Source organism: Thermobia domestica, chromosome 17 (genome assembly GCF_964235325.1).
Source record: "Thermobia domestica chromosome 17, izTheDome1.hap1.1, whole genome shotgun sequence".
Lineage (NCBI taxonomy): Eukaryota > Metazoa > Arthropoda > Insecta > Zygentoma > Lepismatidae > Thermobia > Thermobia domestica.
In genome coordinates this window covers 172,532,119-172,548,112 of record NC_137470.1, presented here as the reverse complement: position 1 = coordinate 172,548,112, position 15,994 = coordinate 172,532,119, and the positions used below count along the sequence as shown (strand labels likewise).

The 15,994-nt window shown below is 38.1% G+C and overlaps 1 protein-coding gene across 1 annotated transcript in view; it reads left to right on the top strand.

Annotated features, from left to right (window-relative positions):
- LOC145673817 (ATP-dependent RNA helicase vasa-like) overlaps positions 1-15,758 on the top strand; it is a gene marked incomplete at its 5' end in the record, with an annotated part of 41,363 nt that extends 25,605 nt beyond the window's left edge. The window contains 2 exon segments of the mRNA XM_081743581.1: positions 2,595-2,697; positions 15,151-15,758. Coding sequence (XP_081599707.1) covers positions 2,595-2,615 — 21 coding nt within the window.
- Between the last annotated feature and the right edge of the window lie 236 nt (positions 15,759-15,994).

The window sequence follows — 15,994 nt, the reverse complement described above, 5'->3', positions numbered from 1 at the left end:
CATACCTCATTCTTTTCAGAATGAAGCTGGCTTTCAAATGGTGCCACTTGCATGCTCATACCATATACCAGGAGCGGGAAAAATGATGTCAAAAGGCAAATTACGGAGGGATTTTTTTCTCGCACTTTGGGCCCCTCTGAGCGGCCCTGTGTGAACGTAGCCATCTAAATAATCTGATAAATAGTACTTGTTGGGCTGAATGTTTATGCAGAATTCCAATTTTCCAGGTGCAAAAGTAAGCCCGCCAAAAAAATATATACCGACAATGTCCCATATTCTCGTATACAGAGGAAAATTTTTAAACATTCCCTGAGACATCCCTAATTACCCTAGGATCATTCAGAATAGAACTGCCTTTCAGGCGATACCATTCACTTGTCTCCATCATGTATCTAAGGCGAGAAAATCCCGTGAAAGGGATTTTTGGTAAAAATTTCCCTTTTTCAACGTTTAGCCCCTTTGTACCCACATGTTTTAACACTGAAGTACGAAAAAAATCTTGTAAATACTCCTCGGTGGTCTGAATGTTTGTGCACAATTTCAATTTTCTAGGTGCAAAAATAAGCTCGCAAAAAATAATACCGAAAATGTCCAAAATTCCCCTATACAGAAGTATATTTTCATAAAAATTCCCTGACACTTCTCTAATTACCCTAGGGTCATGTGTCGCACATTATTCTCTTCAGAATTGAACTGCCTTTCAGGCGATACCATTCACTTGTCTCCATCATGTATTTAAGGCGGGAAAATCGCGAAGAAAGGGATTTTTGGTAAAATATCCCTTTTTTTCAACTTTTTGCTCCTCTGGATCCCCCCCCCCTGTTTTAACACAGAAATCTGAAAAAATCTGGTAAATACTACTCGGTGGACTGAATGTGTGTGCAAAATTTCAATCTTCTACGTGTAAAAATAAGCCCTCCAAAAAATAATGAACATAGATCGGCCCCACAATATTAAAAGAAAATATATATATTTTAGAATTATGACGTCATCACCTCCTATGTCTCGTCGCAGGAAGGTGTGAAACCATACGTAAGGTCTTCTACAATGCCTCTGGACTTGAAAAACAAAACAAAAACAAAAAAACATACGAAAAAGCTCAAATAGGAGAGTTATAACGCAATGTACCATGAAACACCCCGTATGGTACAGATTGTACCATGGGATCCCCAAAGGGTTAATAGCATAATTTACAGCAAAACCAACATAAATTGTTGCTGGATCCAACATTGTTTTCCAGCTTAGAGGTCTCCAGCAATATTTGGGTCTTCTAAAATATCGTCGCCACTATCAACATTTACACGTTTTGGTCGTTTCCTTGAAGGGTGATTTTCCATTATAAAGATGTTTTTATACCAGCAAAAGCGCTTGTAGACAACAAAAGAACTCCTCACAACACAATACGACCCAATTCTTTTGGTTCGTTCGCGCTTGTAGCAATGTTGCATTATCGCATTTTATCAACTTTCGCGTTCAACTTATATAGTGTTGCCAGATCTAGAAAATAAAATTACTGACAGATATAGGGCCATTCCTACCATCTCGCATTAAACCTATAGGGCCATTATACCAAACCAGTGTTTGAATTAAACTTCCGAACTAGAGGGGGATGTTTTTGATAAATATATAGAAAGAAAATACTTATTCCATGTAAAAATATCATGTTATTTCTGCGAGCCGGACCCGGGATAAACTTTGACGAGAGGGGATTTCCCCGCCATCCCCCAACATAAATCGCTAGTAGTAATGTGAAAAAGACAGAAACAACGAAAATATCACATTTTGCAGCAATAGGGAGTCTTATTCGCTTTTCAGACCAAAAAACAGAAGTTCATGTATTCGTGCGCGCCCGCGTGTATGTGTTTGTGTCGTAAAATAAAGTCCTAAATCGATGTTGTAATAAATTTCCAATTTACAAAGCTTTTCTTTTTTAATGATGTTTAGAAACTAAAGTAGGATTTAATTCGGAAAATCAACCTTGAATAACAATAAATCTCATAAAATGTCTATTGCCCCAATCAATTTTTTGTTCCTGGAGGCATTAACGCTCAACTTAGAAAATACAATAAATGTAAAATCACTAAATATGTAATTACATGTAATTCATAAATGTTGCGAGACTGCGAGAAGTCTCGCGAGACTTCTCGTGCGAGACTTAACTGAGTCTCGTCTCGCGTCTCGTCTCGCATGGTTTAGTCTCGTCTCGCGTCTCGCATAAAATTTTCAGTCTCGTCTCGTGTCTCGTCTCGCAAATGCGAGACGAGACGCGAGACGAGACGAGACTTCTCGCGTCTCGCGTGCATCCCTAAAGGAAAAGGCCTGGGACCTATAAGCTAGGTACCACCCCGGCATTTGCCTGGTGTGAATGAGGAAAACCTCATTCAGGGTGGTTGTACTAAGCTTTTTACATTTTGTCGTCCGAGTGGCCCCACCGGAAATCGAATTCGGTACCGCTCGCACCGATGGCTCATTATCCTTAAATATTGGATTAAAATTGATTTGTAACGGCTACTGTATACTAGTTAATAATGTTCAGATGAGATATTTGTTTGTGTTGTATTTCAATTTCGATATTTATTGTGCTTTTATTATAGGCTGAACGATCCAGCTGTTAATTGTACGTTAGATCATAGAAGCACCTCTCGAATAAACATTCTACAACCAAATGATAAGAAAAAAACTTATCTCGGATTACAGGTACAGTTTTAGTTCTTTTAAATAACCTAATTAGTAAAGTTCTGTTTTAGCAGGCAGAAAAAAATTCTTCCTTGAGATGTTACTCAACTTGTTAAAATAAATCCTTAGTATGCAAACTTTCACAATTCTATTGTCAGTGGTATTGGCAGGTGCAAAAATATACTTTGCAGTGTAACGAAACAAATCCAATATCTTCCTTTTACTTGATTCCTGTTGGTTTATCTGGAAAATTTCTTTAGAATTCTGTCCATCAAAATATTTTCGTATCTATCAGAATCGTAGCCCTCTACTAACGCGTATTAATTCAACTCCTAATGAAAGTAGAAAGACAGCTTATGTCTAATTTTAGTTGCAAGTAAGTGATATTTCTACTGCTATAAGTCGCTAGACTACTTTTAACAACAGAAAAATAGAAGACCAGATTAAAAAAAAATAATCCCGAAAAGAGCCCGTTTCCTGATTTCCTTCTCTCATAACTTGGCAACTCTGCTTTCTTGATAACAGAGAGAAATTTAGAATTAACCCATTATATTTCAGAATTTCTTGAGTGAACGTTGTATTATTTTCTCCAATAATACTTGAAATAATCTAGTATGTTCTCAATTGTAATGAACAAACACAAAATTGAATTTAGTAAGCGTTCTCATTGGAGTATTCTTACAGCCCTACCTAGTTTGAATGCCAGACGTTGTTTTACTACATATTATGCTTGTATATGACATGCGAAAGGGACATAATTGAGAGGTGCTTTGAAAATGTCCTGAAAAACCTCCACATTCATAATTTAATCGATTATTACTTGGCACTCTGACACGTAAGAAAGTTGATCATACTCTATCATGCCACAAAAAGACGGAAAGTTTCAGGTTGATAGCCCTACTAGTAGATCCGAAAATTGCACAATATTGCCTATTTTTGTTCAAATTGCCGATAAGTAAAGAAGAGATGGTTGTAGAAACCAATTTTTTTCTTTAACAATACATAATATAACATTTACACTATTGTTGGCAAAACAATTAGACTTCAAATGCATTAAAAATATAAAGGAACCAAATAATTTAATACTAATAAATATACAAGATAAACACTGTCGGTCTTTCTTCAAGCTGAGCTTGTTTATGGCAGAGTTCGGCCATGAAATATCTAAATCTTCATTTCCTAAGCCATGAGAAACTTACCCACATAATTTCGTTCAGATTATACTGGTAGTAGTTATCGAGAAATAAATACCACATACAAGTTGAGTGGAGCCTAGTCGAGCCTATATTTGTCAAGCTCGGCTGCCAAATATAGCGAACTTTATTCCAGAACATCGGCTACTTTATAGAAGATGGGCTACTTGCCCATCAAATTTCATTTAGATCCAGCCAGTAGTTATCTTATCTTCGTTCCGTTATCTGGTGGTTTAGAGGATAGCTCGGTTGAAAACGATAACCGTTAAACGGAATGGTTTAACGGTTGGAAACGAGAGCCGTCAAATATGTAGTGAAACTAAGTCAATTCTAAGTATCGATATGGTAACAGGATCTTTTTCGGTATTCCAAAATGGTTGAAAGGAAAACACTAGCCTACGAGAAGATGCTTTTTGTTTAAATTGTTCGGTTGAAGCGAAGTCTTCCGTGTCCTGTGTATAGTTTCCCATAAGTATAATAAAATGGTAACATTTTTTTAAAAGATGGCTGTGCAAATCCCTTGCAGAGGAAATTGTTGAAGATCCCGTTTAGGGATGCGCTCGAGTCGAGATTTAAGCCTGTCTCGACTCGTCTCGAGAAAATGTTATCTCGACTCGTGTCTCGACTCAAAATATGGTGCTGTCTCGACTCGTGTCTCGACTCGACAGTCTCTGTCTCGACTCGACTCGAATTCGAGTCGAGACGTCTCGAAATTCGAGTCGAGACAAAATATACGAGTTAAAACATACACACACATCAACCAGACCGTTATGACTACCTACTTAATTGTTAGTATGTCCACCTTTTGGCACGAATAACAATGGCAACGCGTCTTGGCATGGTCGCAATGTTCCTCGGTGGGTCGCTGGAGAGAGTTGGCACCACATATGCACACACAGGTCATCTAATTTCCGTAAATTCCGGGGAGGGGGTGATGCACCCTCACGTTACGTTCAATCACATCCCAGATGTGATCGATTGGGTTCAGATCCGGATAGTTTGGGGACCAGCACATCACTTGGAACTCGCTCCTGTGTTCCCCGAACCACTCCATCACACTCCTGGCCTTGTGACATGGTGCATTATTTTGTCGAAAAATTCCACTACCGATGGAAGACATGGCAGTCATGAAGGGAGTGTACGTAGTCTGCAAGCAGCGTGCGACACATCGGCCGTCATGGTGCTTTGCTCGAGCTCCACTGGACACATGGATGCTCACCTGAATGTTCCCAAGATAATAATTAAGCCGCAGCCAGTTTGTCTCCGTCCCGCAGTACAGATGTCAAGGAGCTGTTCCCTTTGAACACGACGGATTCATACCCTCACATCGTCATGATGAAGATGATATCGGGATTCATCAGACAATGCAACGCTCTGACATTGTGCTAAGGTCTAGTGGCGATGGTCACGTGTTCATTTCAGTTATAGTTGCCGATGTCGTGGTGTTAACATTCGCCATCGTTAGGAGTGTTCGGTGCACTGTGTGTTCAGACTAGTGTTGTGAAGGCCTGTGAAAAAAACGGAAATTTTGGGTAAAAAAAAGTTTTTTCACGGTTTTCCCGAGCTGGGGAAAAAGCGGAAAATTTGGGTATTATCAGAATCATCATTTTTGTTAATCACAGAATCATTTTAATTAATATGTTAAATCAAACATATATTTCATAGAGATATCTTCATTGTTCTATGTAAAATTCCGGAAATTTTGAAACCATTAGAAAAAATCATTTGTTCGGAAATATTGGCAAAAACAGGAAAATGTAGTTTAAAAACTATTTGTTGGCCTGATGCTAGTGATCTTACTTGCTGTAACATGTCTGCAACATATACAGTGGGAAGTGGAAAATCCAAACTAATTGGGACCACAGGTATTCGGATTTTCAAATTGTTCGGATTTTCGAAAATGACCAAGAAAATATCTTTTAGGCTTACATATACTGTACGGTATGTTCTTCTATCGATACAGTGGTTATTCAGTACATACAGTAATTACAATACCGCACGTAAGGCTACTTACATTTAATGTTTCTGAAGAACTTGCTTGTACTCTAAGTCACACTTAAAACTTATAGGCCTAAGAAAAAATAAAAATATAAATACATGACAACCAATTACATATAAATGAACTTTTGTAAAAACACTGACTTCACAACGTCGATGGACACGCTATTGTTTGTTTATCGCTATCGTTAAGACAAAATCTAAAAACCTTCTAGGGACCGCGTTCGGATTTTTGACGTTAGGATTATCGACATCCTAGTGTATATACAATGTTTTCGCTAACGGAAAAATACTTAGAGCAACAGGTTTTAATTCTACTTTACACACATACACCGCACAAGTGAGTAAATTTGAGCAGCGAGAAATATATTAAATGAAACTTCCGTTAGTTATTACAGACTAGCAGAATATCCGTTCTTCGCACGGGGAGAATACGTTTCATTTTTGGACACAAAGGGCACCAAAACTGTCACCAATGAACTTGTGGAGCCCCAAAACTATGAATTTGACATTCATATCGATAATTTTCAATTATCTTTACATGTCACCATCCTCCTTAGAGTACTAATGGGGCTGAATTTGTGGATTTAAACGGCATCTTCTGTTCATTTCAGCGAGTATGGATTCGAGGCCATTTTCGATCATGTATATATATATATATATATATACAGAGGCGGATCCAAGGGGGCTATAGCCTCCCCCTTCATACTCAAGTATACACTGCATAAAATGGGCTTCAATCCTGCTTTACACTGGATAAAACTGCAAACTATGGTTTAGTCCCTCCCTCGATCATATCCTGGATCCGCCACTATATATATATATATATATATATATATATATATATATATATATACTGTATATAATGCTCAAAAGATTTAGGGGTTCAGCTGAAATATCACACAAGACCTTAAGATAGTGTATGAATAAGCTTGTGTTTGACTCATATTATCATACAAGAAGGAATGCTTTAAGATACACTAGAAAAATGGGGCACTGGTGTTGGGGCACGGAAAACCTTGTTCACATGGCTCATGACACAAGTGGGTTATGTGTGCACCTCTCGAACTGCTCACAAACAGGCAAGGCAACAACACTGATTGTTCCTTAATATGTCATATGATCACTTCGAATAGCCAACAGGGCCTCGCACCTGCGTGGCATGGATTCAATCAGATTATCGATGAGTTCTTGGGGGATGTTGTGCCACTCCTCCAGAAGAGCGACTTCCAGCTCTGGAATAGTTGTTGGATTTACTGGCCTAGCAGCAATTCGTCTGCCAAGCATTATCCAGACATGCTCAATTGGAACGAGATCCGGAGAGCATGCTGGCCACTTCATCCGAGCGATACCCACAGCATCCAGCATCTCATCCACTAACCGAGCTATGTGAGGACGAGTATTATCATCCATAAAAAGGAACGAATCAGCAATGGCACCAGCATAAGGAAGAACAAGAGTTTTCGTGATCTCATCCCTATATCTGAGAGCCATCAAAGAGCCATTTCGGATGATGTGGAGCTCAGTAGCCCACCAATGCTGATTCCTGCCTACACCATCAGTACACACCATGATACTGGGATGTTTCTCGCATAAACATGGGATTGTGTCGTGTTCCACACTCTCTCCAGATGAGAACATGTCGATTATCAGGCTCTACACTGAATCGAAACTCGTCAGAGAACAAAACATTGCCCCATTCATTGCGTCCCCACCCACGATGTTCCTCCGCCTACGCTCTTCGATCAACACGGTGTCATGCAGTTAATGGGACACACACCATAGGCCTACGTGCGTAGAGACCACCTTCTCGAAGGCGATTGCGGACCGTTTGAGTAGATACTGTGCGTCCTGTTGTTGTTCGGAAGGCTCGCGGCAGCAGAGTTGTATTCTGACGCCGGTTTCGACGGGCTGTTAACAAGAGATAACGATCTTCTCTGGCTTTGGTTGCTAGTGGACGGCCCTGTCCTTGTCTTCTTTGAACACTTCCAGTTGTTTGAAATCGATTCCACAATCGGGAAATCACACTCTGTGCCACTCCTATGGCATGTGCCACCTCCCGCCATGACTGACGAGCTTCCAACCTTATTGAGGGCCGCGGTGGCTCAGTGTTAGAGCGTTCACCTCTGGTGCTTGGGGTCCCGGGTTCGATCCCAGCCCCCGCCAAGTGAACTTTGTGGTGTACAAACACCGTGTGCGTGGGTTTTCTCGGGGTTTTCCCGTTTCCTCCCACTTTCTTCATTACACCCTTTCACTCATCTCTCATCATCACCGTCTCCTTTAGCCTAACTGGCATAACCGTGGGACGCAAAACTTAAAGATTTTTTTCCCGGCCCGCATACAATTATAGCTTAATTTGCAAATCATCGCAAATGGAAGTGTCACCATCGATATTAGTGACCACGAAAACTAGGGATTTGACACTAATATCGGTCATTTTGGATTACTTTTACATGTCTCGGTATCCGCCCCTCCCCCTCCGGTGACCACCGGCCCGAATAGGGTGAATTTGTAAGTTAATGTGATCAGAGTTTTACCATTGATTTCAGCGACCGCGAAAACTGAATTCGACAGTAATATCGGCCATTTTCTACCACTTTTACATGTCCCTGTAAGCGCACCCTGAGACCCCCTGGTTCAAATTAAAAAAAAAAAGATTCGTCTTGATCTGGGGCCTGGACCAGGGTACCCCTGACTAAAATTTGGTAACTCTCGGTCCACTCGTCTGGTCTCCAGGCTGCATACAGACAGACAAACACAAACAAACTATTTATTTTATTTATATTAGACTAGATAGATTCTTGCAAATTATGCCAGATTTTCATATTGTCTTTCCGAACTAATTTTAAAGACCCGCTCCTACTTATCTTTATACATATACACAGTATATCTATATTTATATCTATCTATATCTATATATGTATATAACAAACGCAGGAATTACACCTAAATAACGCTCCTGGAGGACCCCTTTCTCAAAATAATTGCTGGGGAAACACTTGTAGAAACTTCAGTTTTCGTGCCAGACGATTACCGAGACCTGGTGAAAAAAAAAAAAAAACTCCTTTAGCGATCGAATTAAAAAAATAGTTCTCAGATTAGTATTCACTGAGAATATTGTTATAAAATTTAAATTTGATGGGTAAATCAGTAGGCTTTGAATACATCCACATCGTATCCACTGAGTTGCGAAATTGTGTACCTCCAGATATGGGCGGTCGAAGAAAATTTTTTAGGGGGCATCTTCAATGTTTGCTATATTAGTTTTGCATTTAATGTGCATGGTTTGTTATATTACGTATACGTGAGCCAGGGAGGTTCATTCTTATCAAACACGGAGATTATGAAGGAGCAGATCTACTGTACAAAATATAATAAAAACATCTCTTTCGGATTTCTATCATCCCGCAGTCCAACCTCGAGACGGAAACATAAGAGATAGGCTTTTTGTTTTTAAACAAGATAACGTGCCTAGCGAATGCTTTACATTGTGAAGATTGTATTAGTGAAAATTAAACTAATATAATTTTACAACTTAATATACATATCACTAAATGTTGAGCTCCCTGTTGCTATATGGTTAGCGTATGCGCCTTTCTCGAACGAGGTTTGGTTCATGGTAGGAGCTCATGTGTTTCAAATCCGACGTTAAACTGTACGTTCACGTCTTGTAGAGCTTTGCTCCTGAAAACGACGCTAAACTATAATCTAATTTAAAATTACTAAATATTAAAAAATAATAACTTACCAAGGTGACGTCAATTTGGCAGTCATCAAATCCATTTTATACTTTCACTTAATCCAGTGGATACTAATATAACAATTACAAGACACACGCGCATATAAATACTCAGAAACAAGTACATACACACGTACACATACACAAATATGAACCCTTCAAATCTATTTACATGTGGTGGACTGCGCTGCATCAAGCATTGTTATCTTCATCATCATCTTCTCATGTATCTGCATTATTTGATTCATCCACAGATTTGTTATTTGTACGCATCATTCATTTTTGCATTTTTGGGAGGGTTCAGGGTTCTTTCTTCATTTCTGTATTGGAAAGAGAATCAGAGGAGGAAGGGAGAATTTATACTTTAAGAATGGATAATATTTTAAGAAATATATACAAAACATGCCGCTTCCGACGCAGCACTGAAGCATTTCTTTTAGCGGTCATGCCCCCCTCCCCTCTCAAGTTGTAAAGTGAGAAGGGACTGAAACATCCCAGTCACTCAGGGTTCAGTTGACAATAATAAAACAATGGGTAAGTAAACATCTTAATGACAGAAGATACATTACACTAATTCTTTTGTTTGAAATGTAAAATCTAGAAACTAGGCTATTCATAATTGAGAAGAGCGAATAAGTACATCTTCCTCATCTTTGGAAGTAGCATGAAAAATATCATGCAGCTAACAAAACTTAAATAGTTTACAAAATTTTCAGTCCAAAATGTTCATAATTTCTGGTTCATTTCAAATAAAAAATTTCTTCCATTTTAGAAGAAGGGAAGGAACTTAAAATGCTAACTGCATTACCTCGCTGAATTGCTAGACTAATGCGTTGAAATTAAAATTGTGCACTTCTTGGATCTCCTGTCTTCAGATTTAATTTCAATCCGATTTCCTTTAGGAATTCCCTAGCTTCCTTGCTAAAAGCTCCCATGGTTTCTGTAGCAAAGGCAATAAACATATGATCTTCTTTTAATTTGGAATATTTCGTGTGTTTCCGCTTACAGGCAGTCTCAGCAGCATTTCCGGCCTCTTTACATGATGAAGCTAAATGGGAAGGTGCAAATGTGTCTACACAGGTGACGTCCCATACCAGTCGTTGCCCCATTTTCCAAGGGATTAATGTCACTCCATCTGGTCGTTTCCCATCATCTCTGGACATTCCAGATGGTTCTAAAATATTTGGAACATCAATGCTGGCAAGGGCTCGTCTTATTATATTATTCAGCTCTCCATGACGAGAAATTCGACCTCCACTCCTAGAACAGCTTAGTGCATGTAAGCCTTTTTCATCAACCTGTTCTTGACATGTACATTTGAAACTGTGACAGATATTTAAGCCGAGACGTAGAGCGACACAAATTTGAAACGTGTTGTTGTCTAAGAGAGTTCCAATATTTTGTACTCATCTTGTACAGAGTCACGTTTTGCTTATTTTTGAACATTTCTGTGAATTCAACAATACAACAGCGGAAATACTAACAGGTTTTATTACTCCAACCATCGCTTTAACTAAGGGATAATTCCCAACGGTCAGTGAGCCATCTAAATTTTCGTTCTTTTTCTGTTCTCCAGAGGAAAGAATGAGATTTTGCCAAGATGCTAAAGTCAAGATGTTATATGCTAAATGGGAGTGAATTATGCTAGATCTAGCACCAAGATGCTAGATATGGCTTCACTGGCGGGCTTCGATATCTACAGAACTTTCTGCCAAAGCATAAAAAAAAATAATAATAATAATAGCACAATAGTTTCGATAACATATGTGTGGTCCTTCGGTAGGCTACACATCTGGTAAGAAGCTCATCCCAAAGAGTAGTTTGGACAAAAGATTCGTAGCCGGCTTGTATAGATAATTGAATTCAAATATTCAAGTATCCATTTACTGAATGCCCATATCGTGTATGCATGCATTTGCATGCATTATTTAATAAGTAAATAAAGTACACACACAATTAATTATGTCAGTGATAAACGGTGTTTATTGAAAAAAACCCTCTCCAAACAATGAAGATTAATCTTAGACTGGAGAAATGGTTATCCTTCGTTTTCATTATCATTTGGCCATGAAACAAACGTCTGACAGATATACAACCCCTATATACAACTATGTGATGTTGGGATATATAACTCGTAGGGTATGATGCTTTACTTTTTCAGAAATTTCAGTACTTCTAGTGAAATGAAATCTTTCGTTTTACGTCCCACGGTTATGGCGGTTAGGCTAAAGGAGACGGTGATGATGAGAAATGAATGAAATGGTGGAATGAAGAAAGTGGAAGGAAACGGGAGAACCCCGAGAAAACCCACGAGCATGGTGTTTGTCCACCACAAAGTCCACACGGCGCGATCTGGGATCGAACCAGGGACCCCATGCACAGGAAGTGAACACCCTACCACTGAGTCACCGCGCCCCCACAGTACTTCTTGTGTACCCCTATAAATGTAATAAAGAACTAATGGCCATGTTTTTTTTAATATAAAAATATTCAATTAGAACTGGACAATTTACATAAAATTTGGAATCGACAAATGAAAACGGCACGTTTCTAGCACTTGTGGGTTGGAGATCTCATTGTTGAAAGGATTGGAGACAAACATATAAACTTTTCTGTGAGGAGAAACATATACGCGTAAATCTAGTATTTTAATATATAGATAATAATTGGAATAGTTTTATTTTCGAGTGCTATTTTTTAATATTCGCAATATTGAAATTTTTGAACTTAAATTTTTCGCGTATTTGAAAAAAAAGAGATATCATTACTAGTAAAATTAACCTAATACAAACATATTTATTTTTTCAATTTTTCCGGAAAATCGAAAAAAACGTTTTTTTTTAAAAAAAAAAAACAAGTTCAAAATTTCCGGAAATTTGACAACACTAGTTCAGACACACTTGTACTTTGCCCAGCATTAAACTCTGATCTTAGTTCTGACGCAGTTCGCCGCCTGTTCTGTTTTACCAGTCTGCCCAGCCTACGACGTTCGACATCTGTAATGAGGTGGGGCACACAACCCCTCGACATTTGGACGTCTTTTCCCTTTTGTTTCGCCACTTGCTGAAGACAATCACCATAGCACTCCTTGAACACCTGACAAGTCCTGCAGTTTCCGAAATTCTCGTGCCGAGTGTTTCTGATCGAGCACTTTCTTCAAAATAATATTAAAAATTATAGAAAAATTTTCGAGACATTCGAGTCGAGTCGAGATTTCTACCAGCTGTCTCGACTCGACTCGAGTCTCGACTCGAATTTTCGAGTCGAGAAATGCGTTTGTCTCGACTCGTCTCGAATTTTACAAAGTGTGTCTCGACTCGAATCTCGACTCGAATTCGAGTCGAGTCGAGTCGAGATTCGAGACATGTCTCGACTCGAGCGCATCCCTAATCCCGTTGGCAAGGACAAGATCCTTAATGAATAGTTATGTTTTAGGATAAGTACTTACCCAGTATGGTGTAGTCCTACGTTTCTTTTCAAACATGTTACTATTATTTTTATCAACTTTTCTATTGACCTAAACATTATTCATTGTGTTTAAATGCATATCTGAATTTGGACACATTGACTTTTATCAATAACTCTCAAATAATGAATCTTTCAATACAATAATGTTGAAAAGAACAGAACTTCTTGCAGCCATATATGCATCTTTTCAAAGAGTTAGCAAATGACTCTTTCCTGTTTTCTCAAGAACTCTTTAATATAGACACGGTACTTGGTTAGGTTAGGTTAGGTTTTTTTCTTTCTCTCATCCTTTTACTATAAAAAGTTCTTTACAAGTAATATGCGACAAATAAGTAGTTTCCTGTATTCAATAGCTATTTCTCTAAGCAGTTGAACCTTCTGCCAGAAACAGCACACTTCTTTGAGGTTCATCTTCAGGGAACCTCCTGCCCGAAGCAGAGCGGAGGTTGGTTGGTGTTTCCTGCCCAGTGCAGTGCGTAGGGAAAGTAATATCTCTTGCCCAGTGCAGCGCGGAGATATGATAGGAACCTCTTGCCCGAGCAGTGCAGAGGTAAGGTTAGGGAATCTTTCTTGCCCACAGCAACGCGAAGCGAAAGGTAGGACTGATCATCTTAAACTGATGTCTTCTTGGTCTCTACGTGCTCTTTTATAGCCGTTCTTTGGAGGGAGAGCCTCAGGAAGAGTTGTAGGAGTCATGCCTTGTTCTCTGTGTCTGTACTTCTTCAAAGATGACTTCTGTAAGCTTCTGAGTGATCTTATTGCGGAAGTGCATATTTTTGCTTACAAATATGAGCAGTTATTGCAAAGTTTCTAGATTATCATTCTTAATATACACTTTCTTTAATTTTATAGATAGATTTGCCTAGCTGGGGGCTCCCTCCCCAGACCTCAGCCTTTCCATCAACAGTGTATTTCGTGCATTTGCTCTTCACATTTCCTGAATTTGTCTGGCTGAAGGCTTCGCCTCCCACACCCGCGCCTTGCCCCGGACTATGGCCTTGCATCTCTTAAAACAGCATATTCTACCAAATTTCAAGTTCATTTTCCTATTTCAACTACCTAAAAGATAAGATTTTGTATCTAAAAAAAACACCTATTTAAATAACATGGGAATTTCTTCATCCCCCCCCTAGACCCCTTAAAAATATTCACTTTTGACAATTTTTCTGTTGGTTAGTCCCAGAAAGCTACAATCGTGACAAATTTCGTCATTCTAATCCTGCCGGAAGTGCCTAAATATTTTAGGGTATCGAAGACGTCCCATATAAATAACATGGGAAAGATTTTTCAGATCCCCATAAAACACTTTAAAGCTGCACATTTTTATTTTTGACTATTTACTTGGGTAACGCTAACGAAAACGTACAAGCATAGCGAATTTCACGTTTGTATTCCAATTCCAAGTACCTAAAATATTAGATTATAGTGCCGAAAAAAAGGTCCATTCAAATTACGTCAGGCATTTCTTGAATCTCCCCTTTAAACACCGTAAAAATTTAAAATATTTACCTTTTGGCAATTTTTCTATCGGTTAGTCCCGAAAAGCTACAGTCATGTCAAACTTCATCGTTGTAGCCCTACAAAAGTGCCCAACAATTTTGGGGTGTAGAAGATGTTCCATATAAATAACATGGGAAAGATTTTTCTGTTCGCCATAAAACCAGTCTAAAGTTGAAAATTTTTACTTTTAATGATTTACTTAGGTGATGCTAGCAAAAACGTACAAGCTCATGGAATTGCAAGTTTTTATTCTAATTCCAAATACCTAAAACATGAGATTACATGTCCAAAAAAAAAAAAACTCATTTAAATAACATGACGAAATTATTCATCCCTTCTTTAGTCCACCTAAAAACTAAAAAATATTCACTTTTGGCAATTCTCTTGTCTAGTTAGTCCCGTAAAGTTACGATCATGCCTAATTTCAGCTTTCCACGTCAACCGGAAGTACCCCTTTAATTTATATCAGTTTTATGTATAGTTAGGATAACTTTCACGACTTTCAATTTATGTACAGTTTCCCTTTTTGTTGAGCAGGTGTCATTATTAATATATATACTTCTTTTAATTTTACAGATTGTCAATTATCACAACTTTGGATCTGTGTGCAGTGTTCCTTCTTGTATTGAATTGTGAGAAGATTGGTTATGTGGAAGCTACGTGCAACTAATTAGGAATATACCGTAGTGACTTTTAGTGCTATAGTTAAATTCTACTCAGAAAAAGAAAAAACTATAATCTAGAGACCTTTCGACAAGTTATATCTTCGTGCAGAATTGAACACGTGCTAGCTTATTTGTACTATTGTTATTATAATTTCATTGATGTTGAAAACATGGTGGTTAACATTTACTTACAAGTTAGACTGTAATTTTTAAAAATATATATAAATTTTTATTCCACAAAATATTGTATTATATAAATCGATATTTTAGGAATTGCTCGAATTTCATTGTCTGTATTATTATTATTACTAACACGGTACAATACTTTTTCACATCTTCTAAATGTGCAAAGTAATGGATTTAGACCATGTATAATTCCTTTCGTTTTTGATTACTAGCTGGCACAAACAAATGCACTTTGTTTCTGCAATTTGATTGGCTATTATCTGCATATTTGTAATGTGCACTTGTGTGCACAGAAAATAGTTTACACTTATTTTTAAAATTTTTACATTTTTTATGCACAAAGTAAATTTCTCGTAAGAACAATAAAATGAAGAGTACACTGTAAGTTGAAACAATTTTAAATAAAATTAATTTCAATTAAAGCATGTCATTATGCCTGAGTCTTGGTCTATTCCTTAGTGACGAAGTTCAACCAATATGCTTGCTATGTTAAAAAGCACACACGTTAATTGGTCAATAATGTGGGAGTAATAAACTGTTTATAGGCGATCAAAATCTCATACATATGG